Source organism: Podarcis erhardii, assembly GCF_964252035.2.
Source record: "Podarcis erhardii genome assembly, chromosome: 7".
Taxonomy (NCBI): Eukaryota; Metazoa; Chordata; class Lepidosauria; order Squamata; family Lacertidae; genus Podarcis; species Podarcis erhardii.
This window is the reverse complement of record NC_138511.1, coordinates 43,082,532-43,108,921: the sequence shown is the minus strand read 5'-3', so window position 1 is coordinate 43,108,921 and position 26,390 is coordinate 43,082,532. Positions and strand designations below refer to the sequence as shown.

The 26,390-nt window shown below is 44.9% G+C and overlaps 2 protein-coding genes across 2 annotated transcripts; one reads left to right on the top strand and one right to left on the bottom strand.

Moving 5' to 3' along the window:
• Positions 1-418: 418 nt before the first annotated feature.
• Positions 419-5,725, top strand: IL17C (interleukin 17C). The gene is made up of 3 exons (XM_081870533.1): positions 419-615; positions 2,876-3,186; positions 3,976-5,725. The coding sequence occupies exons 1-3, from the start codon at positions 613-615 to the stop codon at positions 4,223-4,225; spliced, it is 564 nt and encodes a 187-aa protein (XP_081726659.1). The 5' UTR covers positions 419-612; the 3' UTR covers positions 4,226-5,725.
• A 5,966-nt stretch (positions 5,726-11,691) lies between these two features.
• Positions 11,692-25,453, bottom strand: CYBA (cytochrome b-245 alpha chain). The gene is made up of 6 exons (XM_081872087.1): positions 25,310-25,453; positions 19,742-19,811; positions 17,262-17,336; positions 16,472-16,555; positions 14,876-14,957; positions 11,692-12,312 (listed from the first exon to the last, which is right to left on the bottom strand). Exons 1-6 carry the CDS (start codon positions 25,365-25,367, stop codon positions 12,118-12,120), a joined length of 564 nt encoding a protein of 187 aa, XP_081728213.1. The 5' UTR covers positions 25,368-25,453; the 3' UTR covers positions 11,692-12,117.
• Between the last annotated feature and the right edge of the window lie 937 nt (positions 25,454-26,390).

Here is a 26,390-nt window from a genome sequence, read left to right as displayed (position 1 = left end):
CCTTCTCAATTAATGGAGCATGCGCTTCCCCATCTACAAAGGATGAAGACTAGAAAGATCAGTCAACAATATTCGTTGTGTACAGAAGATCATTGATTGCGTACATGCCCTTTCCCTGCCCCACGTCATCCAAGGATGCCCCCTCCTTACAAATCCTATCAAACAACTGTTTAGATATTTACAGTAAAATCTATTATTAGCAATAGACCATTAGCAGGGGCTAGAAGAAAAAAAAAAGATTAGGTTAGCCTGACTACTCAGCTCCCCGCCCACTGTCGTTAAATAAGTAATCATAGTATAACAGAACTATTTCACGAATGCCAGAGGATTGCAGAATAAAGAAACCCTGCTAGGTAAGGGAGGAGGAAGTGAGTAGACTCAACTATTTCCCTAAAGGGAGGAGGGAGAGCCTTGGAGTTTCCAGGTGTGTAAGTAACATCCCTGTTCCCCAGCATATAAATGGGAGACAGGTGTCAAGCTGGAGTCAGTTTACCTGTCCCTTGCAACTGACAATCACCCTCCAAGGGAAGCTAAGCCCAAGAGGCAGAGAAAGAGGAGCTCGTGGACAATCCACCTTAAGCATCATCAGCACCTACTTTCGAATCAGCCGAGATGGTAAGGATGCCATGTCTGCCACCTCCAGGTGCCCGAGGGAAATGCTCAGGGACTCTCTTACAGTTCCACTCTGCTGGAGGAGGGCAAGGGAGAAGCAGCAGCCTTTCAGAAAGGAAATGGGATGGGTTGGAGTCAGCGTTAGTCTGGACCTATTTTTCTTTCTTAAATGTTGTGATTTGCTAAAGTGCTTTTATGACTTGCATATGGACAGGGCTGGCAGTCAAACTGCTATCTGAAGAACATTATTCTTTTGTACTCGATCAAATACATGAACGACATCTGTTTTAAAGCTGTGATTCTAAGCAGTCTCGCGGCATGTTCCTGTGTCTCGATAGAATGTGTATGTTCCCTTCAAACTGAGATTTACTCACAAGAAAGTGTTGTCTTAAAATCAGAGGATTGTAACATTTAAGCATATGCTGTATTGATTCATTTGTGGCTTATTTCAATATGATAAAGTCTAGTGTGTTGGTAAATGGTCACAAAGTAAATAACCTTGGACCAAAAAATGTGGATAAGTAAGGTTATAATAGAACATACTCGTTCTCCCTTAGTATGGGACAGTGGAAGAGACATCTGAAAAAATAGGAAGGGGGGAGAGAAAGAGGAAGACGGGTGGAAGATCTTGAGGAGAGACTGAAGGGGGAAATCCTGTATATGTCTATTCTGAAGTAAGACCTGCTGAGTTCAATGGGACTTACTCCCAGTGAAGTGTGTATGGGGTTGTAGGATGATAAAATGAAGTGCAGTGAATTCTATGTGTTGTAGCCAATACCGCAGAAGACAGAATCAGGAGTCAAGATAACATTAACAGATTGGAGAACTGGGCCAAAACAAACAAAATGAAATTCAGTAGGGACAAATGTAATGCTACAGGAAGAACCAGCTGTACAAATATAAGATGGGGGACACCTGGACTACTGTACAAGCGAAAAGGATCTAGGGGTCTTAGTAGACCACAAGTTTAACATGAGTCAACAGTGTGATGCAGCAGCAAAAAAAAGAGCTAATGCTGTTCTAAGCTGCATTAACAGAAGTATAGCGTCCCGATCAAGGGAACTAATAGTCCTGCTCTATTCTGCCTTAGTCAGACCTGGAGTACTACTTCCAGTTTAAGAAAAATATTGACAAGCTGGAATGCGTGCCCCAGGAGGGTGACCAAGATAATAAAGGAACCAAACATTATGAGGAATGGTTAAGGAAATTGGGTATGTTTAGCCAGCTAAAGAGGAGACTGAGAGGAGATAACCATCTTCAAATAAAGGGCTGTCACACAGAGGAGGGAGCAAGCTTGCTTTCTCCTGCTCCGAAGGCTAGGACCCAAACAAATAGGAGATTCCGACTCAACATCAAGAATAACTTTCTGACAGTAAGAGCTGTTTGACAGTGAAACAGACTCTCAGGAGAGGTGGTGGGCTCTCCTTGCTTGGAAGTTTTTGAGCAGAGGTTGGATGGCCATCTGCCATGTGTGACCAAGTTGAGATTTCTGCATTGCAGGGGATTGGACTAGATGACCCTCGGGATCCCTTCCAGCTCTACAGTTCCATTATCTACGTGTGTTTACTCAGAGGAAGTTAAGCCTTAAGGTGCTCACTCCAGGAAAGTGTGCTTAGAATTGCAGCTTTAGGTTACTATTTTTTTCTGAACACAGAAAGAAAGTATCTCACAGGCCCAACAGAACATCACACCAAGAAGATAAAGAAGTGTCACATTTGGCTAAAGACATGATTTTAAACATATACATACATATAGCATCACCTGTGCCCATGGTGCTCTGCGGAATATAAAGAAATGGGTCCTTGCCCCAACTAGCTTACAATCTAAAAATTCTACACAAGGGGGGAAACAGAAAAATACTCAAGAGGAAGAATATCTGAAAACTTCAGTTCTCTCTCTGGGCTGGGACATAGGAATATAGGGAGTAGCCTTGTACCGAGTGAGACCCTTGCTCATCTTGTTTGGTATTGTCTACACTGACTGGCAGCAGCTCCCCAGGGCTTCAGACAGGGAGTCTCTCCCAGCCCTACCTGGGATGCTGGGGATTGAACCCGGGGCTTTCTGTGTACAAGGCAGATGCTCTACCATGGAGCTACAGCTCTCTCCCTTCTATTTTAAGTATACTGTAAGAAAGAAGTTCAAAACTAGCTGAACTAAGGATGTCTCCTAATTAATCCTAGCATGAATGAACAATCTTTTCTCTCCAACCACCATTTTCAATCCCTCCAGTATAGTTATATGCATCTCTTTCTTCCCCTTCCAGCGGTCCCTTTTGCTTGCACTGATTCTCCTTGCCTGGGCAGAGGCCAAGCGACTGGGCGGCCACCACCGACACCACCAGAACTGCTTTGCCGCAGAGGATGTGCAGGAAGGGTACGTGCCCACGCTGTTCCGGAGCAGGGCCACACGGTTGGAACGCCAAGCTCCCGTGCAGCTGGTGCCCTACGTGGAGGGTGAAGAGGCCAGTCCACGGAGGCAGCGGAGGCACCACGAGACCACCTGCCCCGACCTGAAGGTCCAGGGCACTCTGAACAGAGAAATCCATGAGCGCTCCATCTCACCATGGACATACCGGTAAGGGCACAATACATAAAAAGCAAGGGTGAGCATCTCAGATGGACAGGTGCAGAGGCAGTTTTAGGATAGCATGACCGGTGTGGCCACACTGGGCACCACACTGCTGTAGAAAGGAGCACAAGATGCAGGGGGTTGCCAGATTTTAGTGTCACATGGGGTGCTGCTGAAATTTGAGAGCCCAAAGTCTGCCACTGACAGATGTGAATGTACTAAACACCACAACCAAATGGTAGTCCTCCAACCCACATGGCAACTCTTCGACTCTTGCTAGGGTCTGTTCCCAAACACCCCTAATAAGGTGCATCCTATCATTTTTATTTTATAAAGATCTTTATATACCCCTATTAATGTAGAGCAGTTTACAACAATTATATGTAAGATTTTACAATAAAAATATGAAATGTTATAATGATAAAATCAGAAATCATCCAATTGTTAGGGAGATATATATTCTGATTGCCAGAATAAGCCTGACAGAATAGAAATATTTTCAACAGGTGTTTAAAAGTTGAAACAGAAGGTGCATCAAGTTCATACAAGAGAGCCAGAGGTGTAGGAGAAGTCTTAGAGGAAGGAGAAGTCCTAGCAAAAGCGGCTTGTCGCGCAAGGAAGAGAATTTGCAACAAACTATAATTTCCATAATTCCTCGAGGGTGGGAAGATAGAAGTCATGACAGTTAGACAGCTATTAAGGCTATTGTTGTGGTTTTGCGTTCGCCTAGCTCACTTTTCTTTCTCCGTTATATAATAATAATTTATTATTTTAAACCATTCTTTTTTAAACCAGTATTGATGAAGATGAGGACCGCTATCCACGCAAACTGTCCATTGCAGAGTGTCTCTGCAAAGGATGCATTGATGTCAAGACAGGACAAGAGGTGACCTCGCTCAACTCTGTGCCGGTGTTCCAGAACATGATGGTGCTGCGACGCAAGCCGTGCCAACACAATGATGAGGCCGCTGGCTTTACCTTTGAGGTGAAGTACATCGATGTGCCCGTGGCCTGTGCCTGCGTCCTCCCCCGATACAGCAGCTGAGCGGGTGACAGTCTGCACAACCAATGCTCCTATGGAGCAGTTTCAGATGCAGCATGGTCCAAATCTAAATCTGTTTTTCTGAATGCAGCAGCATCACATGTCCCAGTCATTGTGTTTGTTTTAAAGCACTTGTTCATTTCAACTCTAAGGATTATTGTGGTCCTGCCCCTTTGGGTTGCTTTGGGAGGAAGGGCGGGGTATCAATGTAATGATGATAACAAAATTGCTGCCCAACAGCTCTGAGTCATCCCTGGAGGTCAGGAAGGGATTTTAATCAGGTTCCCTTATCCCTACTCCCCCTCATAGCCTAGAGCCCCTGGTCCCACCCATCAGATGACAGTCTTGGGACATGTCAGCACTTTTTCACCAGGAGGGAGCAATGGAGAAACTGCAGTCCTAAGAGCAAAATATATATATATATTGTGGCACCTTAAAGATTTTTCTTTTTAAAATGGCAGTAGCTTCCATGGACCACAGTGCTCTTCTAATGCCACAAGACTCTTGCATTGCTTTTGCTGTAGCAAAGTAACATTGGCTACCCTTTTGCATCCTAGGAATAAGGGGAAAGGCTGTAGCTCAGTGGTAGAGGTGCTTAAGGCAACAGTATCTTTTGAAGTCCTCCTTACTCTCTACCTGTCAGGCAGATTGCGCTGGTGGCTGGTGCCAGTTGAGGCTGGTGAGGCAGCAGGCAGGGAAACCAACAGAAGGTGGTGGCACAGCCAATGACAGGCAGAGCCACTTTCTGATTGTTTGCAAGTAAGAAGGCAGGCAGCGCCCTATTCACCCAAATGGACCAGCAAAACATGCATTGATTGAAGGGACTGATCCTGGTAGCTCCTCCCCATATGATTGTTTTTAACCTATTTATTTATTAGTGTTTGTATTTATATTATTTATGTTTGAAGTTATCAAGTGCTTGTTCTGGTTATTTATTGATTTTGTTCCCTAGTAGCTCTCCAAGGCTTTGCCGAGAATTTACTGAGTCCATATCTGTGATCTCTTGCTGCCCAAATCCCAGCTGGTGCTGTCTTGAAATGTGTCCCCCACTCCCTAGAAAATCTTTCTTCCCTTTTGAAAAGAAGCTTACATTTTCCTGCTTTGTTTTCAGGGCATTTTAGAACTTTTTCTGGGCGTGGGGCTTTGAGCTTACCTTATCCATCTGTGGTGGCTGAGGACACTACATATTTACTTTCTTACTTACTGGTAAAATGTTTCCTCAGCACTCCTCGGCACCCACCAGCTGCCCACACTTTCTGATCTGAGAAAGCCCCATGGGCGGAGCTACCTCATGAGGTCTTCTCCTGAGCTTTGACTGACATGTTGGCAGCTGGGGTGGCTGCAGAGTGCAGACCATTCCTGAGGTAATTTGTGGAATGAAAGAAAGGAAACGCCCCCTCAGCCACCTCAAAAATGAAGGCAAATGCTTCAAAAACCCTGCACACGCTGTCAGAATTTCACTGGGCCTTTCTGTCCTCCTTGATAAGACCTCAACTGTGATGTATTTTTGAGACATTTGAGTTAAGTTGATTTGAGTTGAGACATTATCCAGGACAGCACCAACCCCCAGCACAGCAGGGACAATCTTGGCAAAAGTGTGCCAGCAAACAGCCTGACCAAATATGCCAAACTGCAGCAGGGATCCCATGGCTTGGCTGTCTGTTGCAGCTGATAAGCACAGCCAATCCTGTGGCCTGGTGCGATTGTCAGCTTCAGCTAGGTGCTGGTGTGCAGCATGCTAACCTGCCAATCACATCATAACAGAAATGGTCGCAATGTCTTCTTGTGGCAGAAATGGGCCTTGTAGGTGGAAGACCCAGCTCAACCCTCTGTTACAGCTGTCTAATTCCAGAGTGCCGAGCATCATACTAAAAAGAAAACTGGTGCTTGACATTGCTGCGCCAGGCAGTGGCTGGTTTAGCGCAACTGTGTGACATGCCCAGGACTCAAGTCTTTGAGGAACCTTGCTGCGTTCCTTAGCTGGAAGGCGCTGGGTGAGGAGTTTGCTTGGGATGAAACTCTCAGTAGCTCTGCATTCCTTACTAGTTCAGGAAACCTGCAACAGATCATCAGGGTGAGATGCTTTAGCTGTTGCTACCAAGTTATTTGGCTTTTCCAGTAAGACCTGTGTGTCCTCTGTGCTTAAATATTAAAAATCAATAAATTTCACCATTGCTCTCCCAAGAGTAGCAACCCCTGCGCTCCCTTCCCCAAAGTGCTGCTCTCAGAGATGCTGGGAGACACTGCCTATACATTTCTAACCTTGTGCCAGCAACCCGTGACTTTTCTCCCTGACAATTGCTGGATGTCACCTCCCACACCAGGTTTCAACATTGCACGGTCTGGCTGTGGGTGTGTGGAACAACAAGTGATGCATACTGTGTGGTTTTGATTCATTTTTGCTTTTCCAGCCATGGATTGGAACTCTTATTTATCAGATTGCTTCAGGGAGTTCCAATCAATTAATTTATTTTTTGGTCTCAATATCTAATGGATAGGTGCTCTTATTTATTTGATGTCTTGTGGTGCTTTTAATTGATATGTTTTTATCTCTAAATATCTAATTATATGTCTAAATTATTAAGTTATTTATGCAAATGTATTTATTGTGACACTAAACAAACAAACAACCCCTAGTAGGAGGAGGTATCACCCAGACTGGGATGCAGAGGCTTCCTCCAGTGTGAAATTGTTTCATAAATTGCATTAAAATAAAATGTTATTTCTCTATGAAAGCCTTTGGGACTCTTGACTGTTTTGTTTACAGTGCAGGTCTCTCTTGAGAGATCTGAAGGTCACTACACCCCTCACTGGCCTTGCTTGGCATGTGTTGTCCTGCCCACTTTTGCCATTGGCGTGTGGCCCCCGGAAAGTCACTCAGAAGGGAACGTGGACCTTGGAGTGAAAAAGGTCCCCTGCCCCCTGAGCAACACAAACCAGAACACAAGCCATGCTGAGCAAATGGCTTCATACAACCGGGATGTATGTGTGAACCAAGGGGCCTGTTGTAGTGGAAAGCACAATTTTCATAGGGAATCAGAAACATAAGGAAAGTTCAGAAATAAAACGAAAGGTCCATCCTCCTCCACGCAGCAGTGGTCAGTCAGGTGTCTTCACGCAGCCCCAAGGCAGGGCTTGAAGGCAAGATCCCTCTCCCACTGTTGCTCAACCAGATTGTGGCACTACAAGGTAGACTGCCTATGAAACTGCAGGCTCCACTCAAAAGCTGAAGGTTGGAAGATTCAGGGCAGGCAAAAGAAAGGTCAGCTTCAAGCAGTACATAGATAAACCGTGTCATTTGCCCCCACAAGAAGCAGTGATGGCCACCAACTTGGATGACTTAAAAAAAAGGATTGGGTGAATAAATAGAGCACAAGGCTATCAATGGTGACTATGTTCCACCTTCACTCTCAGAGGCAGAACTGCTTCTGAATACCAGTTGCTGGGAATTACAAGTGGGGCAATTGCTGCAGCTTGTGGGCTTTCAATAGCCAGCTGGTTAACAGGAGGCTGGACAAGACAGGACTTTGGACTGATTCAACACAGCTCTTTTATGTTCTCAGTAATGGCGGATAGTTATTGAAAGACCTCCTCCTCCTCTGTTGACCACCATCCCATCTTATGACAGAAAATCCAGTGAAATCATTTTCTGCAAATCACTTACCTCATTTCGCTCTGCATCTCTCACCAACAGTGAATTTTGATACACTAGCTCAGCATGACAGCCCCCACTCACAAGGAAAGCTCCAAAATGGAAGCAGCTTCATCAAACATTATATACAAGCGTGCACGGTAAACATACAAAGCGTTAGACCCAACTGCTCAGAATTCGTATGATTGTGCATAATTACCTAAGAGTGGTGTGGGTGGCACTTGGGACGTGGGTGGCGCTGTAGGTTAAACCACAGAGCCTAGGACTTGCCGATCAGAAGGTCGGCGGTTTGAATCCCCGAGACGGGGTGAGCTCTCGTTGCTCGGTCCCTGCTCTTGCCCACCTAGCAGTTCGAAAGCACGTCAAAGTGCAAGTAGATAAATAGATACCACTCTGGCGGGAAGGTAAACGGTGTTTCCGTGCGCTGCTCTGGTTCGCTAGAAATGGCTTAGTCATGCTGGGCACATGACCCGGAAGCTATATGCCGGCTCCCTCAGCCAATAAAGCGAGATGAGCGCCGCAACCCCAGAATTGGTCACGACTCTTAGGTAATGGTCAGGGGTCCCTTCACCTTTACCTTAAGCTGCACAGAAGTTAGCCATGCTTGCTTCTGACTGGCTACATTTGCAAAACACACACTGAGCTGCAACAAAAAGGTCTTCAGGCAGCTGAAATGCATGTAGCCCATAGTTATTCATTGGAACCACAGACTATATCTTCAAAAAAGAAAAGCAAACTTGAAAGCCTCCTTATCACCTCATTCACTTGCCAGAGCGGTTTCCTTGACACTTAAGACAGTTGACATCATTGACTTCACTCCTGCTCTAAAAAAAGTCCCAGAGCTGTGCTCCCCCTAAATTTTCACAAACAACAACTACATCATTGCTTGTTAATCAATATCATGGAGATGACCTTGAGGGTTAGTATGGGATAAAGTGCTTCTGTCTACTTTATCCACAGTATGCATAATTATATAACCCTCTTAATTCATGTTCTACCCCCCACCCCAACCTCAGTCAACCACAAATGTGCTGAAGTTTTCCTTGTAAAAAAGCTGCCACAGTGTTTGCTGCCCTTCTATGCATCCTTTTTGAGATGCTTCAGTAAAAGTGTGCTAAGGAGCATTTCCCACTGGTGCCAACCCTACTGATCAATTCAGTGGTGGGAAAGTGGCCTGAATTGACTGCAGCTGTGCACACACACATCTAGCCACACCCACCACAGGCACAGACTCACAAAGCACTAATCACTTTTATAACATCACTGAAAAACCAAGATAAAACACAAACTTGTAAATTGTGCGCACACACACACATACACACACAATTGGACTATTACTGTATTTTTCTGTGTATAAGACTAGGTTTGTTTCCTAAAAAATAATGGCAAAATTTAGGGGGCGTTTTATACATGGGGGCATCTTATAGATGGAAGAATATGGTACATGGGGAAATAGGGAGCTGCCTTTTGCTCAGTCCATCTAGCTCAGTGTTGCCTACACTGACTGGCAGCCGCTCTCCAGGGTTCCAGACCTTTCTTTCTTTCATCTGGATGCAGCCAAGATGCTCTGCCACAGAATTTCCCTTTAACTAATCTAAGAATGTAAGAGCACAGGTCCACCTAACCCAGCATCCTGTTCTCACAGCGAGCCAGATGACTGTGGGAAGCCTGCACACAAGACATGAGCATGACAGAGCTCTCCATACCCTCCAACATTCCTCAGATGAAAAAAGGGGCATTTCTCACTCCCCGCCCCAACTGACCCTCCTCACCTCCGCAGCAGCGGTCAGGGAGAGGCTACAGGATGCTCTGCCACAGCCGCCACCATCGTCGCTTGGGACAAGCATTGGCTCATCCTCCTCTCTGAGCTTGGCAGCTGTGGTGCTGGCTGGGGGGAAAAGGGTGTTTCAGGATCAAATCAGAAGCCAGGGTGGCTTTTGTAATTCTGGGACTGTCCCTGGAAAACCAGGACACTTGGAGGGTATGCTTTTGATTGTTCTCTAAGATGTGGAGAGGAGGAAAAAGGAAAACTGGGACATTCCAGGATCAAATCAGAAACCGGGATGGCTTCTGTAATTCTGGAACTGTCCCTGGAAAATTGGGGCACTTGGCGAATATGAACTCTTTCCGCTTGTGATTCTGAGTAACTGGTATTCAGAGGCATTACTGCTTCCAATTGTAGAGATGGCGCATGCTATAGAGCCACATTGATTTTGCAGCGCCACCTTCAGGCGCCAGAAATAAAATTGCCCTGGGAAATTAAGCCACACTTCAGTAGTTAATCCCTTTGCCCCAAGGAACTTTGGGAATTATAGCTCTGAGAGGGGAATACGGGTCTCCTACCAGCTCTCAGCACCCTTAACAAACAACAGTTCCCAGGAATATTTGGGGGAAGCCATGACTGTTTCAAGTGCTATCATAATGCTTTGAAAGAATGGTGTGGATGTGGCTTAAGCAGCCTCTTGCCCAATACTGGAGGCAGCTATTGATAACCTCCTCCTATATGAATTTGTCTATCTTCTTTTAAAGCCTGGTTGGCCACCATTACCTCTTGTGGGAGAGAATGTCAAAGTTTTAACTATGCACTGTGTGAAAAAGGACTTAAAAAGAATCTGGTGGATCATGTCTGTAAGCCATCTAATCCAGCATCCTGTTCTCACAGTGGCCAACCAGATGCCCCAATGGGAAACTCACAAGCAGGACCTTAAAGCAACAGCATTCTTCCCCACTTGGGATTCCCAGCAAACAGTCCCCAGATGCATACTGCCTCCAACAGAGGATGTAGCCATGATGGCTCATAGCTGCTGATATCTTTATCCACCCGAGTATGTTATTTACAACAGGTAGCCAACATTAAGCACAGGTAAACATTGGGCATATGGAGAGCTAAGTTGCATTTTGCTACAACTGCCAAGGTCCACTAACTCAGAGATGGGCAGATCCCTAGATTATTTGCAACAGATAGATTCCTGACACTCAATTGTTCAAAAATGATAGCAAGAATATGATACAGAGAAGAATATGATGATTAAATCAGATTGCTGAAATGAAGAAAACATGGGTTAACCAGTAAAGGATAGTTGTATGGCAGGTGTGTGAGTTCAGCTCAGTTCTGGTATTTGAAAAAAAAATGTCTGGGTTTAGGAACTGCTTGGTAGCACCACATTCTTTTAATTTTACGCTCTGCTCTTTGCACCTGGTTCCAGTGTGGTGTAACGAAAAGTGTGTTGGACTGTGACCTGGAAGACCAGAGTTTGAATCCCTCCTGAGTCATGAAGTTCATTGGGTGACACTGTCTCTCAGCCTAATCTGCCTCACAAGGTTGTTCTGAAGAAAAAGTGAGGAGGAGAAAACCACGTACACCACCTTGAGGTCCTTGGAGGAACAGGTGGTATAGAAATGTAATAAATGAATAAATAACCTCAGGGATCTAGCAAAAGACAAATTAGTTTCCTCAAGCCTGAAGTCTGACCTCCACTGCGGTACCTGGAGCCAGTCGCAAAATGCTGGTTCAGAAAGAATGAAGCCAATTACTTCCTTCACTTCACAAAAAAGCAAACAAACCCAAACACATTAACCTGGAGATGACCTGCATATACAAGTACAAATCTACACCTGAGTGGCTGTCCACCAGGTATTCTCACAGCCTAATTTAGGAGGCAAATAATTTCTGAAGTTGCAATTGCTTGAGAGCCAGACTGCTTTGCCAATTTATGGCAGTCAAGCCAACCAGATCATGCATATGTATATATAAACCACGGATGTAGAAAACCCTGAGAAAGTGAAACAGAGCAAAGAAATGCAACCATACAAAGAAGACAACCAACCAACCAGGTAATTTTTATTACAAAGTAAAAACATGGGGAATCCTAGAGAGAACGGAAGGTTCCCCATGAAGAAAAGAGAAAGCCATTGCCACTCTCAGGATGCCGGCTGGAGTCATCCCTGCCTGGAGCTTCACAATTCTCCAATGGGTATTCTGGAGATGAACAATATGGCCGCCTCTGGGCCCTGTCGTGAAACAAGCATGGCAGCTACCTGGCCAGGAACAAACTGGGAGAAGTGAGAGGACTGAGGAGAATCTGGCTTGTGGAGAAGCATCTGTAGAGGCAGACAACAGAGCTGGAAGAGGAGAACGATATCCGAAGATCAACCACAAAATGGCCACTCCTCCCCCACTGCTCCGAGCACAGCAAAAGAAGCCCCCTCAGGTTCCTTCGAGGGCACCAGCCCGGCCTGTCATTCATTCAGCCTCGATGACAACAGGCAGCGGGTTATCCTGGGCTGCAGCTTCTACCTCGCCCGCTTGCTTTCTGCGAGCCTCAGCTGGAGGCCGTGGGGGTGGGTTGGTTGGAGGGTGCTTAATTGTGGCTCCTATTTGTAGCGGTTCCCGTTGCCTCACTTCGATGGGACGCCACTCTTCGCCACGGATGGCAGCCTGGAGGAAAAAGCCCAGAGAGATTTGAGGAGGAAAGGGTATCTCAAGGAAAAGACCCATTTTTATTTTTATTTTCTGCATGCACATGGTCCCAGGTTCACAGAAGCGTCTGAGGCCTTACACAAAGTCAGACGAGATTAGTTGAGCTAGCTCAGTATTGTCCACATTGACTGTCAACAGCACCTCAGGGCTTCAGGCAAGGCTACATTCCTAATTCTCCCTGGAGGAGCCACATATAGAACCTGGAAACTTCAGTATGTAAAGCAGATGATCTACCACAGAAGTAGGGCTGGGAGAGACTCCCACCTGCAACCTTGGAGAGCCACTGCCTGTCAGTGTAGACAATACTGTGCTAGTTGGACCAATGGCCTGACTCAGGAGAAGGAGCTTCCTAAGTTCCCTACATTGTCCATGCCGTAGCTCAGAGGTTGAGCATCTGCCTTGCATGCAGAAGCTCCTGGCATTTCCAGGTAAGGCTGGTAATCGTCCCCTGCCTGAAACCCTGGAAAGCTGCTGCCCATCTGTGTAGATGATGCTGAACTAGAGGAATAAATGGTTGGACTCAATATAAGAACATAAAGAACTTAAGAAGAGCCTTGCTGGGTCAGGCTAAAGGCCCATCTAGTCCAGCATCCTGTTCTCACAGGTAAATCCTCAAGCACAACCTGAGTGTGTAACAGCACTTTCTACACCAGCAATTCCCAGCAACTGATACTTCACTTCAAGGCAGAATTTACCGTAAACCCTGATGCAAATCCCTGTTCTGTCAAAGACTCATTCTGTCCATAGCCTCCATTCAAGTCACATCCCTCCCACCCCACTCGGTCGGTCTGATGGCAATGTAAGCCTCACTGAGTTCATTGCAGAGACACTGTGTATTTTTTAAAAAAAGTTGTTTCAGTTTTTCTTGATGCCCTTTATGCATCGATGGACCTGCATTGTATTTTTGTTCGATGTTTATTTTATTTTTACTTTTGTATCACGTTTGAAAACAAATAATAATGATTTGAGAGGAAGAGGGGAAATGTGTTGAATCTTTACTGGAGGAAAAATGAGTACATTTCTGCCTTGGAGAGACTTATTAAGTTGTATCCAATGTAAGTCATGCTCAGAGTACAACCATTGAAATTAAGGGATGTAACTATTTATTTCAATGGGTCTACTCTGAGTAAATGTCAGTTGGATACAAAACATTTTCACTATTCATTTCTGATTATGGTTATTTGATTTATTCCCTGCCCTTCACCATAAGGTCTCAGGATGGGTTACAGGAATCTAAAAATAAATGTCATTGTGAAGAGAAGAGTGTGAGTCCTAAAAATACATTCTCTCAGGTGCCAAATCCGGGGTAAAAAGCTGAGGCCTCAGCACTTTTAAAAATTGAATATCTTGTTAGACTCAAATAAGCGATAGCAAATGCCCCGTTAAGATTAAACAAGCTTTTTACACCACATAAATTATACATATTCTACAAAAACTTATAAGAAAATGAGATACTAATACAATATCATCATCATCATATTTTTATTGCTTTTATATCCCACCTTCTTCTCCAAGGAGTTCAGAGTGGCACACATGCTTCTCCTCCTACTCCTTATTCAAGTCCCACAACAACCCTGTGAGGTAGGTTAGGCTGAGAGTTGGTAACTGGCCCAAGGTAAGCCTCCTGAGTGGGGATTTGAGCCCTGGTCTCCCAGGTTTCTTTCATCCAACTCTCTAATTGCCACACCACACTAGGCATCATAAACCCCAGGATGTACAACGTCATTTCTTGCTCCACATGAAATACTGGAATATGCTCAATTATCAACTTGAAGTAACATAGTTCCAGTTACAGATAGGTAGCCGTGTTGGTCTGCCATAGTCAAAACAAAATAAAAAAAATCCTTCCAGTAGCACCTTAAAGACCAACTAAGTTAGTTCTTGGTATGAGCTTTCGTGTATCTGAAGAAGTGTGCATGCACATGAAAGCTCATACCAAGAACTAACTTAGTTGGTCTTTAAGGTGCTACTGGAAGGAATTTTTTTATTTTGTTTTGAAGTAACATATTTTGTATTTAAAGGTAGCATGAGCTCTGACCAGCAGAGGGAGCTAGAGGGCTGTTAGCCATTCCTAGGCTCTGAAGCAAAGGATTGCAGGAACTAAAGGTTGCCTTGCAGATCCAGCAGCCTAAAACCATCAGACAGCTGAGCCCTGGATCTTTGCAAAAATTACAGGGGAGAATCCTTTTGTGCAAACTGACTGAAGCTTTAAAACAGGGGCGACTCTGTTTTACTAGAAACTCTCAGGACAAGGACCTAATAATCCTCTGAGACCATTCTTCCCACAAAAAACAAATATTTATTCCATTTTCTCCTTGACTATCTTAAAAGGACACCTAGAGCGACACTGTGGTAAAATGCACATTTATTTAAATTTAACTCATCAATCATTCAGTTTACTAAACACTGGATGATCCATTAGATATAAATCATTTTAACTATTTGACATCTTTGTATATATTATTACTGTTGCTGCTGTTAATTCAGGAGTCAAATGGGGGTTGTGGTGGGGGCTGCTTACCAGTAAGTAGATGCCGCTGGCAATGGCGAGACAAACTGTGCCGAGGATCGTGGCCAGTAAAAATCCTGCTGGAACGGCCAAGCTGCAAAAAGGAATAAGTGAGAGAGATTTATTTGTCTTTGTTTTAGAGAATCTATAAGCCACTTCTCACTTCTATGATAGCTTATCAAATCAATTTACATATAAACCATAATGCAATGAACTCAGCAGAAGGATGATGGGGACAAAGATAGAATTAGTTGGCTCTGGCGCCACCTACTGTTGACCTCTCTGCCTTCTGTCCTATCAGTTTCAATGGGCACCAGCCACCAATGAAATATGCAGAGCATCACCTGTGTTGCGCCATTCCTTCCAAGAATCCCAGCAGTCCAGCTAGGCAGTCTCCTCCCAATGCCTGGATTTATGTGTGGAATGTTTTAATGCCGTCTTGTGATGCTCTAATGGATGCTGGTAATAGGGTTCCCATATTTCAAAAGGTGAAAATCTCCCCACCCACCCCCAGACATTTAAGGGATTTCTGCCCAGACACTTCTTCAGAACACTGTATGTCAGGGATGGGGAACCAACAGGTCTCCAAATGTTATGAGTCTTCAATCATCCTTGGACCACTGGCCACGCTGGCCAAGGCTGGTGGGGTTTGGAATGCAGCAGACCTGGAGGTCAAGAGGTTAGTTTTGCACCCCATGACATACATCTTTTGTTCTGAATAAGATAAATGCATGAAATGGGTTGTCAAGTTAAAGCAGGAGCTTGTGCCTGACCCTCCTACTTTAAGAACAGTCTTGCCAGCTGACTGGCCAGGATCTGAAAAGGAACTGTTAATATTATTCATTGCATTTATAACCCACATTTCTTTCCAAGCAGTTCAAGGTGACGTACACGGTTCTCCCCCTCTTTTAATGACCCTGCGAGGTCGGTTACACTAAGAGGAAGCAACTGACTCAAGGTCACCTGGTGAGGTTCCTATTAGGCAGCCACCTTCATTGTAGAGTTTTTGACACCTGCTAAAACCTTTTCTGTTTGGGAAGCCTCCCAAGACAGATCATTTTATTATCCATATTGTTACAAAAACTGTCCATTTTATCTACATTTTGATGGCTTCATTACGTCAACTTTTTAAAAAGCCTGCTGAGTTCAGCGCTATTTTCTTCTGAGTATTTTACATTATTTTACATAAACCAGAACATTGTGGGGGTTTTTTTGGGGGGGGGATAAGTGCTATATCAATCTTGTTAAATAAATAAGCTAGATTGCCTTCAGATATATAGTGTTGCTGTTTTTTTTTATTAAAAAAGGGAGAATGCACTGTAAGAAGGAGGCATGACCTACATCTTATGATCGTCTTAAGATTCAATTGAGTAAACAAAACGCCCACCCACATTGCAGAACCAAGGAAAGGGGACCCACTCCCCTCGACCACATCCAGTTAAGACTTCCATGTGAGTTTCATGTATGTGGGCCACACACAAACACACACGTCTCCATGAGACGTGAGCATCAGTTATCTGGAGAGAGAAAGCAGAAAGTTTTGTCTAATTCCCCCCCCCCCCAATACTGAAAAGGCTGACAAGTCAAGAAGTGGAATGAATTATTTACCATAAGTGCAGGAAAGCCCGGATGTAGTAATTCCTAGTGAGGGGTCCAAATGCCTTCACGACAGTTGTGAAGCACTTCTGGCCACTGTTGGGGATGGGAATAAAAAGAGAGAGTGCAATGACAAACACAGATTCTAGTTGTCAAAGGGTTCTGTGATACCCAGAAGCTTGCTCAAAAGCCATACTGAATGAAGGAGGCAGACCTAACCTTTTGAAACTACATTGATTTTAACCAGAGAGTTCCCGAGCTCAAGGAGCAGGGTTTTGTCTATCTTTGGATACAACTGGATGCCATTTTGAAGGAAGATGGCAGGCTGACCCTTTCGGAAATGCGCTGAACGTAACCATTGATTTCAAAAGTGTGCTGGAGTTTTGGGTTCTTAGAATTCCCAAGCAACACCAGGTACAAAGCTGCATAACTAAAATGAATGCCTATTTTGAAAGCCAATGTCAATAACAATCTTGGTCAAAAATGAAAAGGCATTAGACACCATACTTATAAAAGAATTGAAATGGTTTATTGAATGTTTACAAGTTGTAAACAGATAAGAACATTGGCAGGATTATTGTAATGCAGTTTCATAAGAGTATATATTTAAAGTAGATCAAAAAATGATCAAATTAAGTTAATTTGGATATGCAGAAGATATTAAAAATAAATTTAAGGAGCCACAGAAATAGGGGGAAGGAAGTCAAGTTCTGAAACGTTAGAATGACTGTAAAATTATTGAAATGTATAAACCTGAAAATCATAAATAAAAATAAAGCATTTTTTTTAAAAAGACACTTACCACCGCTCCATCGTAGATCCCTTTTTCCGCTTCCCCCTCGGGTACTCCAGCAGGCATATAAAGACTCCAGCAGCTCTTTGGGGAAAAGGGTTAAGGAATGGGGGGTATCTCTTTCGTGCCCCATTATCCTAGGAAAGCTTTCTCCTGAGTAGCCCCTGATATCCAGGACAGCCCAAAATCCCTCCTTTGCTCTGTCCCGGGAAATGAGAGAAGCGTTTTTAAAAATGTATATATGTTATGTTATGTTATGTTATGTTATGTTATGTTATGTTATGTTATGTTATGTTATGTTATGTTATGTTATACAATTTGTGTGTGTGTTTTTCCAACACAAAAAATATTTCCAAAGTCCCACTAGTGACCTGGAGGAAGTTTGTATCTTAGCAATATTAAGCCAAAGAGCCAGTTCACACATGCAGCACACATGTTTGTCTCAACACAATCTTTCCTCTGTGTGAGGGGGTGGAAGAGGCATGGAGAGAGATCTGTTTGAAGCAGACTGTACGCTGAGGTAAAGTCTGCATCCCTTTCTGCAATCACTGTGGTTGCAAACACAAAAATTTCCCCAAAATACCAAAACTGAAACGGCTGCAAGCTATTTCAGGCTGTACGCCCCTTGAGACCGAGACCTGTTATCTGTAGGGGAAACATGCAGATAGAAAACGCTAGACAAATACTGGGGTCATACCTGCACGTTTAGCTCACTTTTATGCCACCATAAGCAGCCATGGCTTACCCCCAAAGAATCTTGGGAGGTTTGTTTGTTAAGGGTACTGAGAGTTGTGAGGAGAACCCTTCTTCCCCTCACAGAGCTACAATTTCCAGAGTACTCTGAGAAGATTGGTTATTTAACTACTCTGAGAATTGTAGTTCTGTGAGGGCAAGATGGAATCTCCTAACAGCTCCCAGCACCCTTAACAAACTACAGTTCCCAGGATTCTTTGGGAGAAGCCATGACTGACAAAATGATATAATAGTGCCTTAAATGTATGTTGTGGATGTGGCCTTCAAAATGTGACTACAGTGGTACCTTGGTTTGCATATGTCTTGGTTTACATACGTTTTGGATTACCAACATGTCAAACCCGGAAGTGCGTGTCCCAGTTTGCAACCTTTTTTTGGATCACAACCCATTTTTTTGGGATTACCAAAAAATTGGATTACCAACAAAAATTTGAAAAATTGGAGGCCCCATTGGCGAAAGCGCTCCTTGGGTTACAACCTATTTTGGTTTACAAATGGACCTCTGGAACTGATTATGGTTGTAAACCAAGGTACCACTGTATGTGTATAGCCTGGATCAGACTGAGATTCTCACACAAGGGCACCAGGAATCAGATGAAGGAATAAAATGGCCCTTGTGCCTTTAAGAACTGGTTGTAAAATTTGCTTTCCCCCTCTTCCTTTCCCATCCCATTCCTCTTTACCTTTGTGCCATGTCTTTTAAATTGCATGTCTGTGGGCAGGGATGGTCATGTTTTTTATTAATCACACCTAGGTTGCTCTGGGAGTCTTTTCAGATAAAGAGTGGAGTAAAACCACTTTAAGCAAACACCAAAGTTTTGAGGAAAGTAGAAGAGCAGAAAAACTGGACACATGGTCCAGGGACAGGAGAGAGAACAGACCAGGCTGGATTTCATATTGGTTTGAACTCATCAGGCCAAATCTTTGCAAATTCTTTGCTCGGTTTTATCCCCCCACTATAACCCAAAGATCGGAGGAGGATAAGGTCATTTCCATTTCACCCTTTCAACAGCTCCTGCAAACAAAGCCCCTCTGACTGCTGTGTTACGTGTGGGAAACTGAGTCTGAGAAGTACCAAACTGCACAAGGGCATCTGGTTGAACTGGGGGAGAGCTTGATCTCACTGACTGGCAGGCTCAAACCCACAAGCAGCAGGATGCCACTCCATGTGCACATTGTTCCTTTGCACAACCTACAAGCCAACTCAGTCCTTTCTGCTCTGCCCTTTCACCAGCAGCCAGTGATTGGCTATGGAACTGCAACTTCCTGGACACCATTTACTAAACAGAACCTACCTTCTTCCCTCTTTCCATGGTGCAGCTACAGAAATTCCACATTTTGCAATCCTCATACTTCTGCAGAACGCCTGCATTAAGCAAAGCGACCATTTTTTATTTCCTTGACATCATTTGGCCAATGGAACCTTGCTTCCACCTCTTGTTAAGTGCTGGGAAGTGTCTAAATTGTTCAGTCACAGAAATTCCAATTTTGTAATCACTAGACTTCTGCAAGCACACACACACACACAACCAGATTAAGAAAAACCCCAGTTTATTCATGCTGTACCATCTGGGGAACTGGTCAAAAGGAAGTTGGACTATATGGATTTTGAAGTGCCTCCCACCTATTTGATTATGTGATACCAACAGAATCACAAGGCATCTTGCGGCTACAGAATCCGGGGGGGGGGGGTTGGGGGGGAGAAGAAGGGAGAGAGATATCATATGGAAGGATACATTGAATAGGCTGCAAACTGCCAGTTTTTGAACTGTCCAGCAACTGCCACGATCCCACCAGTCACTAGAACTAAAAGGGGAAAAGAAAAAAATGACAAGCTTACCTACCGGTAACCACAGTCCACCACAAATCAACACTGAAAAGGAAGAAAAATCCAACAAGCAAAACAAATGTAAGGAGCCCACAGCTCACAATTCATGGTCCAACATTTATTGATGTATTTATTACGGGAGAAAAATAAATTAAGAGCAGAAAAGCCACTTAAAATTAGAGAGTCTGTGTGATGCTGTGCAGTGGCTGGAGCAGGGTGGGCAACCTGTGGCCAAGGGGCTTTATGCAGCCCTCTCTGTTTGCCCCTTAGCATTCTCCACAGGCCACACCGTTCCCCAATCCTGCTTTGCTCCTTCCTTGGGTGGCTGCAATGTGTCCTTGATCTCTAGGAATGCCTCTTACCTGCCTACTTGGAGGATGGAGAGAGCTGGGTAGCTAAGTGTGTATGTAAAAACTAGCCCGCTGTGCCCAGAGTAAAATCTGCATCTGCTGCTCTGCCCACTTTTGGCTCTGGCTCTGTCCACCATTGGTATGCGGCCCTCAGACGGTTTCCCACAAGGAGATGCGGCCCTTGGACTGGCAAATGTTCCCCACTCATCCATCAGAAAGTGTTGCACTGGGACCAGCGTGACCCAGGTTCCATTCCCTACCCAGCCATGCAGCTCAGGGAGGGTGGCCTTCCCCACAGGATTGTTGTGAGGATAAAATCAGCACAGAAATATGCACAATGCTCTTTGGCAAAAAGGCAGGTTGAGAAACAAAGGAAGGGCCTTTGATAGAGGCAGAGATTAACTCCCAAAGAAACAGCCATTCCCCACCTCCAGGAATTCCTGCTTCTTAACTTTCTGCTTTCCATGAATGATACTCTGTGCATGTTCAGAGGAAACTTTGTCTTTGCTATTTCACTGAAAACGTGTGAGGGCAAGGAGCACCCACAGCAGCAGATAATAATTTGTGCTGCAAGGCATTCTTTAATTGCTCACAGCACTTTTCACACATTATCTCAGCCTTGCTCTTAATGTTCCCTCAGGCTCCACACTGCCCAGCTTTGAATGGGGATGGGGAGCTGTTTGTTAAGAAAGAATTACTTGCTTGGAGTTGCCCAGTGAAAATGATTGGCAGTAGACTCAGGGCAGATAAAAGGCAGGATTCTTCCCCCCCCCCCATGCGTCATTCATTTGTGGAATTTACAGCCACAGGGGCTGTGGAAATGGCCCCTCACTTCAATGACTTTTAAAAGGAGAGAGGCGAGGCCAATTCAGGGGAGACTTTTATCAACTGCAGACCACAACCCATGGTAATAGAACCTCCAGGTTCAAGGGCAGACTACCCCCCCCACACACAAAAAGAGCTCCTGGGGAAGCAGAAGCAGGAGAGGGCTTTTATCCTTTTACTCCCTGCTTGTGAGCTCCCCAAAGGCATCTATCTGGTTGGATGCTGTGAGAGGCTGGACTTCAGGACTTCTCCCTAGCTAGGCTTCTAGTCTGACCTACCTGAAACATCTCTTCTTAGCCACATGTTACACTCCACTTGTGAAGGAGGAGGCTGTATTAATTTACATTTGTGACCTGATCTGACAGGGTGCTTTCTTCTTATATCCTTGTGGCGGAAGTCATCTGGTTGTGTTCCTGGACAAGAACTCCCTTAGTCTTGCTCCACACACCCTTTTCTCATGTCCTTCTAGGAGGATTAGACTACCTAATTCACAGAGGAGGAGGCTATCAGTGGCTAAGAGTCACACAATGCCTGTATGCTACAGCCTCTGGGATCAGATCATAACCTTTGTTTCTGCTGGTGCTTGCATAGTCAAAAATGTCACCCTCTTGGTGTAAGAGGGAAGGAGGCATCAGGGAAACTCCAATGTTTGCAAAAGTGGAAGAAATCTTTAGGGTGGGGGTGGGGGGCAGGGGGCAGATATAAGCTCAGGGAAGGGCCATAACCCAGTGGCAGAGCACCTGCCAGATTCAACCCCCTTCATCTCTGAGCACAGATAGGAAAGACTCCTGCCTGAAACCCTGGAGAACTGCTGCCAACCAGCGTAGGCAATATTGTGCTAGATAAGCCAAGTTTGTGTGGGGGGGGGAGGGGGCAGTTCCCATAGAGGCAGATTTAGGGCAGCACAGCCGGTTCCCCCGCAGTGGGAGCCGAGCCAAGTGTGTCCCATAGGGAGTCACAGCTATAATGTAGTGCATGTGTAGAATGGGAGGCGATGGGTGGAAACATGCCAAATTTGGGTCTTGTCACAGGGTGCAGGTGAAAGACCAGAGTCTGCCCCTGGTTTCCACTGGGGCATCTGGTTGGCCACAGTGCAAAAAGGAGTCTGAACTAGATGGGTCCCCTTTGGCCTGATCTAGCAGACAGGTCTCTTTCCTTTAGAGCCTCACTTCCTACTAGGTCACCTGACTGCAGGGAAATTCCCACAAGGCCAGTTTACCACCATCAGATCTTTTGCAAGGAAGAAGAACCAAGAAGTGAAACCTTCTCCCAGTCTGTAATTGCCTCACCACCTGACTGCTCTGGGTGGGTGTGGAACAGGAGCAAGCACTGATTTCATGAAAAAGTTTTTGCAAGGTGCTAGGTCATAAGCCCTCCACTAACCCAGATTAAAGGAACTTTCTCTGTATGTACGGACAAGCCCACTTCTGCAGCAAAAGCACTCAAGGCTGGGGCTGCTGGTTTCTCTGACCTGGGCAGCATTTCTTATTTTGTCAAGGGAGCATATGAGGCTCCCAGCGGCAAAATCATTTCAAGAAAGCAGCCAGAAACAGCTCCCTTCTGCTGCCTCTTGTGTTTTGGTTCACAGGGCAACTAAAGTTTTAAAAAGCAAGAACTTGCCATGGCTGTGCCGCCAGGCTCTCCTTGTCTGAAAGGAGCCAGGCGGACATCTGGGATGCATCAAGCAGAGCGCCAGATGGACGCATTCGAGCACACTTGAACCAGCAGGCCTGTGGAAGCAAACGGGATGTTCTGTGCACTGCTGTGATTACAGCACGAAGGCCGAACTATGCAGGAATTAAAGGAGCTGGCAAAGATGCAGGAGCTCCGCGTCATCTTAAGATACCAGCTTCAAAAGATCCAAATAATGGTGCAGTGAAAACAAGGAAGGGTCTTGTGGGAAATTAGAGACAAAACAATTTACTGTAGCATGCCGTAGAAATAAACACTCCACAAAGCTAGTCTATGAAAGTTTATGCTGCAAGAAATCTTTTTATCTTTATGGTACCATGAAATTCTCTCTTTTTAAAGATGCTGTCTGTTTAGGGGCTAAATTATATCCCAGGATTAATTGAAAGCTTTATCTGTGAACTAGATTTGTTTATTTTTAGAGTCTTGGCTTTTGTTTTACATAAAAATAAGACTGAGGGGCACACGCAAATTAACACAGACTATGTGCCGATGTTATGTCTCTCCAATTCAACAACTGCACTTGCAGCCAGAAGTGCAAGTATTTGCACACAAACATACGTCCAGTTTTCACATTGCCTCAAGGCAAAACTATCCATTATGTTGAGAGTACATGTTTTAGGTATGAACGACGTACAGTACATAACAATTGACAGATGCAAAGCAACAGTACAATGTTTAGACTGGGGCTGTGTACACACCATACATTTCAAACACATTGCTTCCTCTAAAGAATCCTGGGAAACGTAGTTTATTCCCTCACAGAGCTGCAGTTCCCAGCACCCTTAACAATCTGCAGCTTCCAGGATCCTTTGATGGAAGCCACATGCTTTAAATGTGGTGCGGAAATTTGAAAAAAAGAATTTGTGCTATCAAAGGTATAAAATATGAAATTATTTCACTAAGTCTATAATGACAACAAGTTGGATACATTTACACATTTCTGTTGAATGCTCAGCTGTAGTCCCTTGGGTTCTGATTATTTATTATGTATTGAATTTATATCCCCCCTTCCTCCTGAAGGAGTCCAGGTTGGCAAACACATTTTTTTAAAGTGTTCTAAAATAGTTAAAATGTTTTTTTAAACCCCAGTTACAATTAAAAATATTATTTCATTTATGGATCTCAGGATTGTCAGCAACAGTAACCTTCAGCCACCAAATGCCTGGGGTCCCTTTCGCTTATGTACAGGGGCTGTCTCAAACAGATGCAGGATGCTAAGCAATGCGCCCAGTAAAAAAACCTCATTTGGGATGCTTGTGGGCTGTCCATTTTGATAGAGTCTCAGGCTGCTTCCAAACAACCTATATATTGAGGAATCAACCTGATTTGTTTGTAGGAAGATTATATGTTGCTGACTATTTAATGAACATTTATTCTGTGTGCAGGGAAGTCTGGTCCATCAAAGCAAATGTTACCACACACTTTCCCCATCACTTTCCTTACTGCAAGAAGTCCTATTGAGTGATGCTGGCCAACTAATCAGCCCTAATGATTTTGAATATGGATACACAATATGGCTCTTGATTACTCCACCTTAACTAACAGGAAAATGGAAGGCTATGTGCTTGCAAATGCCCTAGCCTGCACAGATCACTCCTGGGCTAATGGCAACATCAAGTTTCCTTCCTTATTTTCATCCACTGCACTTCCTCAAAAGGAAAGCACAAAAATCTCCTTGGTTCTGATGGTCACAGCCAAGCCAGGTTAAAGTCCTTTCCCCTCCAAAAATCTAGAAGTCTCCTTCGTGCCCCAATTAAAAAGGATGCCCCCATCAAAAAAAGGAGGGTGTTATGTGTATAACCACTACAGGGCAGGTGAACTGCTCTCCCACACAGCAATGAAATACATCCAGGAGAGAGAGTCACAACACACACACACACAAACCCGATGGCAAGGCAGAGCTGAAACACGAGTGAAAACTGTTGCCGTCACTATGCAAATTCAAAGATTAAGATTCGGTTCCATCAAGACTAATTTGAGATTACTGGGGAATAGGGCTTATCATTGCTGGCCACTGACACTGGGAATTTCACAAAAGCACGTTTAATTGGAATGCTCAACGTTTAGGAACAAATACATTTTGTTTATTTTTTTAAAAGAAGGGAGAACTTAAGGGGTTGATAATTTCAGTCTTGGCTCTGCAAACTCACAGGCAGGCTCTCTCTCGCTCACATTTAACCCGGCCCCCCTGCTTTCCCCAGCCCAAAGCTACTCCACTAAAAGATGCGCCCCAATTTTTTTAATTCCACCCACTCAGGCACAAAGCAAATGGACTGAGATTATGGAGCCCCTTGCAATGGGCAAGGTGCAGATTCCTTCATTTACTCTGGTTTAACCACACCACGACAGTGGTGGGGAATTGGAGGAGGAAGAAAGGACTCCCGGGCCACAAACCTGCTGGAGAGACTCGAATTCTTTCGCGAAGGAAAGATTTCGGGAAGGTGGCTCAGAACAATTTATAACCTGGCATCGCCCGCTTTTCCTTGCCTGGGGCGACAAGGACACTCTGCACTTGCCCAGGAACCCTTTGGCTCCACTTGGCAAGGAGTGATGCTGATGTCCATCCCCCCTCCCTCCTCGGATCCCCCCACCCCCCCAAAAAAACTCACTCAGGCCGGAGGCCAGCGCCTGCTCGTTCGCCCACATGGCCCACTCGATGCCCCCCATTGCGCCGCGCTCAGCCGCACCGAGAAAGTGAAGGAGGGAGCCGGCTGCTGGGCGGACACCTCTCCCCCCCAACTCCCCTACGTCCCTTCCTGCTCCTCCTCTGCGGGCCGAGCCAGAAACGCCCCACAACAGCCCGGCCTCCGCCAGTGTCTCCCTCCAGACACGCGTCTCGGCCGTCCCTCCCGCCCCGATTCCCACGAAGCGCCGCTGCGGCTCGCTCCAGTTCCAAACGGCGCCAGCTTTCGACTTGCACAGGATTCTTCAGCTCAAGAGGCGTGCAGGGGAAGACTGCGCCAAAAAAGTTCACACAACTCACGCTAATCATCCTCAGCATAGTGTAAAAGCACCACGTGAACGCAGCCCCTTAAAACTGATTCCCCCCCGCCCCCCCAAAGCAGTAGGATGTTAGATGCAATTGGGAACAATGTAGAACTGAAACCATTCCAATACTCTACTTTTATTAACCTCTTCATATCCAGAACCCATCACATTATTGGGATCCGTTTTTATTTATTTATTTATTTATTTATTTATTTATTTATTTATTTATTTATTTATTTATGATATTTTAAGTGTTTTATCCCTTGCGAGAAAAGATGACATATGAATTTAATAAACAATGAGAAGTTGGGACAGACAAAGAACTTAGCAGTAGCGCCCCTTTAAAGGAGATGCTAAGCTTTGCACCCCGAAACTTGGAAGTAGGGAATCAAGTGCCGCAAGCTGCAGGATAAGGCAAAGAGAACATAAGCTGTGCTTCAAAACTGGCAGGTATAAACAGGAATCAGACAAGAAATGAACTTTGTGCAATGGCTCTTGGGGAAGGAGGCTTTCTGCTGCTAACTGTAAGCAGAGGGGAAAAGAGACTTCCTCTCAACTGCCAGGAACTGGATTGACCAAGATCAGCATTCACCTCCAAATGCAGTATCCAAATAGGAGGGTTAATTGTGGGACACTGAAGGCGGAAGGGCCATAGCTTTGTGATAGAGAATCTGCTCTGCTTGCAGGAGGTCCCGGGTTCAG

Coding starts and splice junctions, on each gene's coding strand:
- IL17C (XM_081870533.1), top strand. Junction 3,187..3,975: donor ATCTCACCATGGACATACCG/GTAAGGGCACAA, acceptor TTTTTAAACCAG/TATTGATGAAGATGAGGACC.
- CYBA (XM_081872087.1), bottom strand. CDS start 25,367: ATGGGGGGCATCGAGTGGGCCATGTGGGCGAACGAGCAGGCGCTGGCC. Junction 17,337..19,741: donor CAGTTTGCAGCCTATTCAAT/GTATCCTTCCAT, acceptor TTTTCCCCAAAG/AGCTGCTGGAGTCTTTATAT. Junction 14,958..16,471: donor CGGGCTTTCCTGCACTTATG/GTAAATAATTCA, acceptor TCCTTTTTGCAG/CTTGGCCGTTCCAGCAGGAT.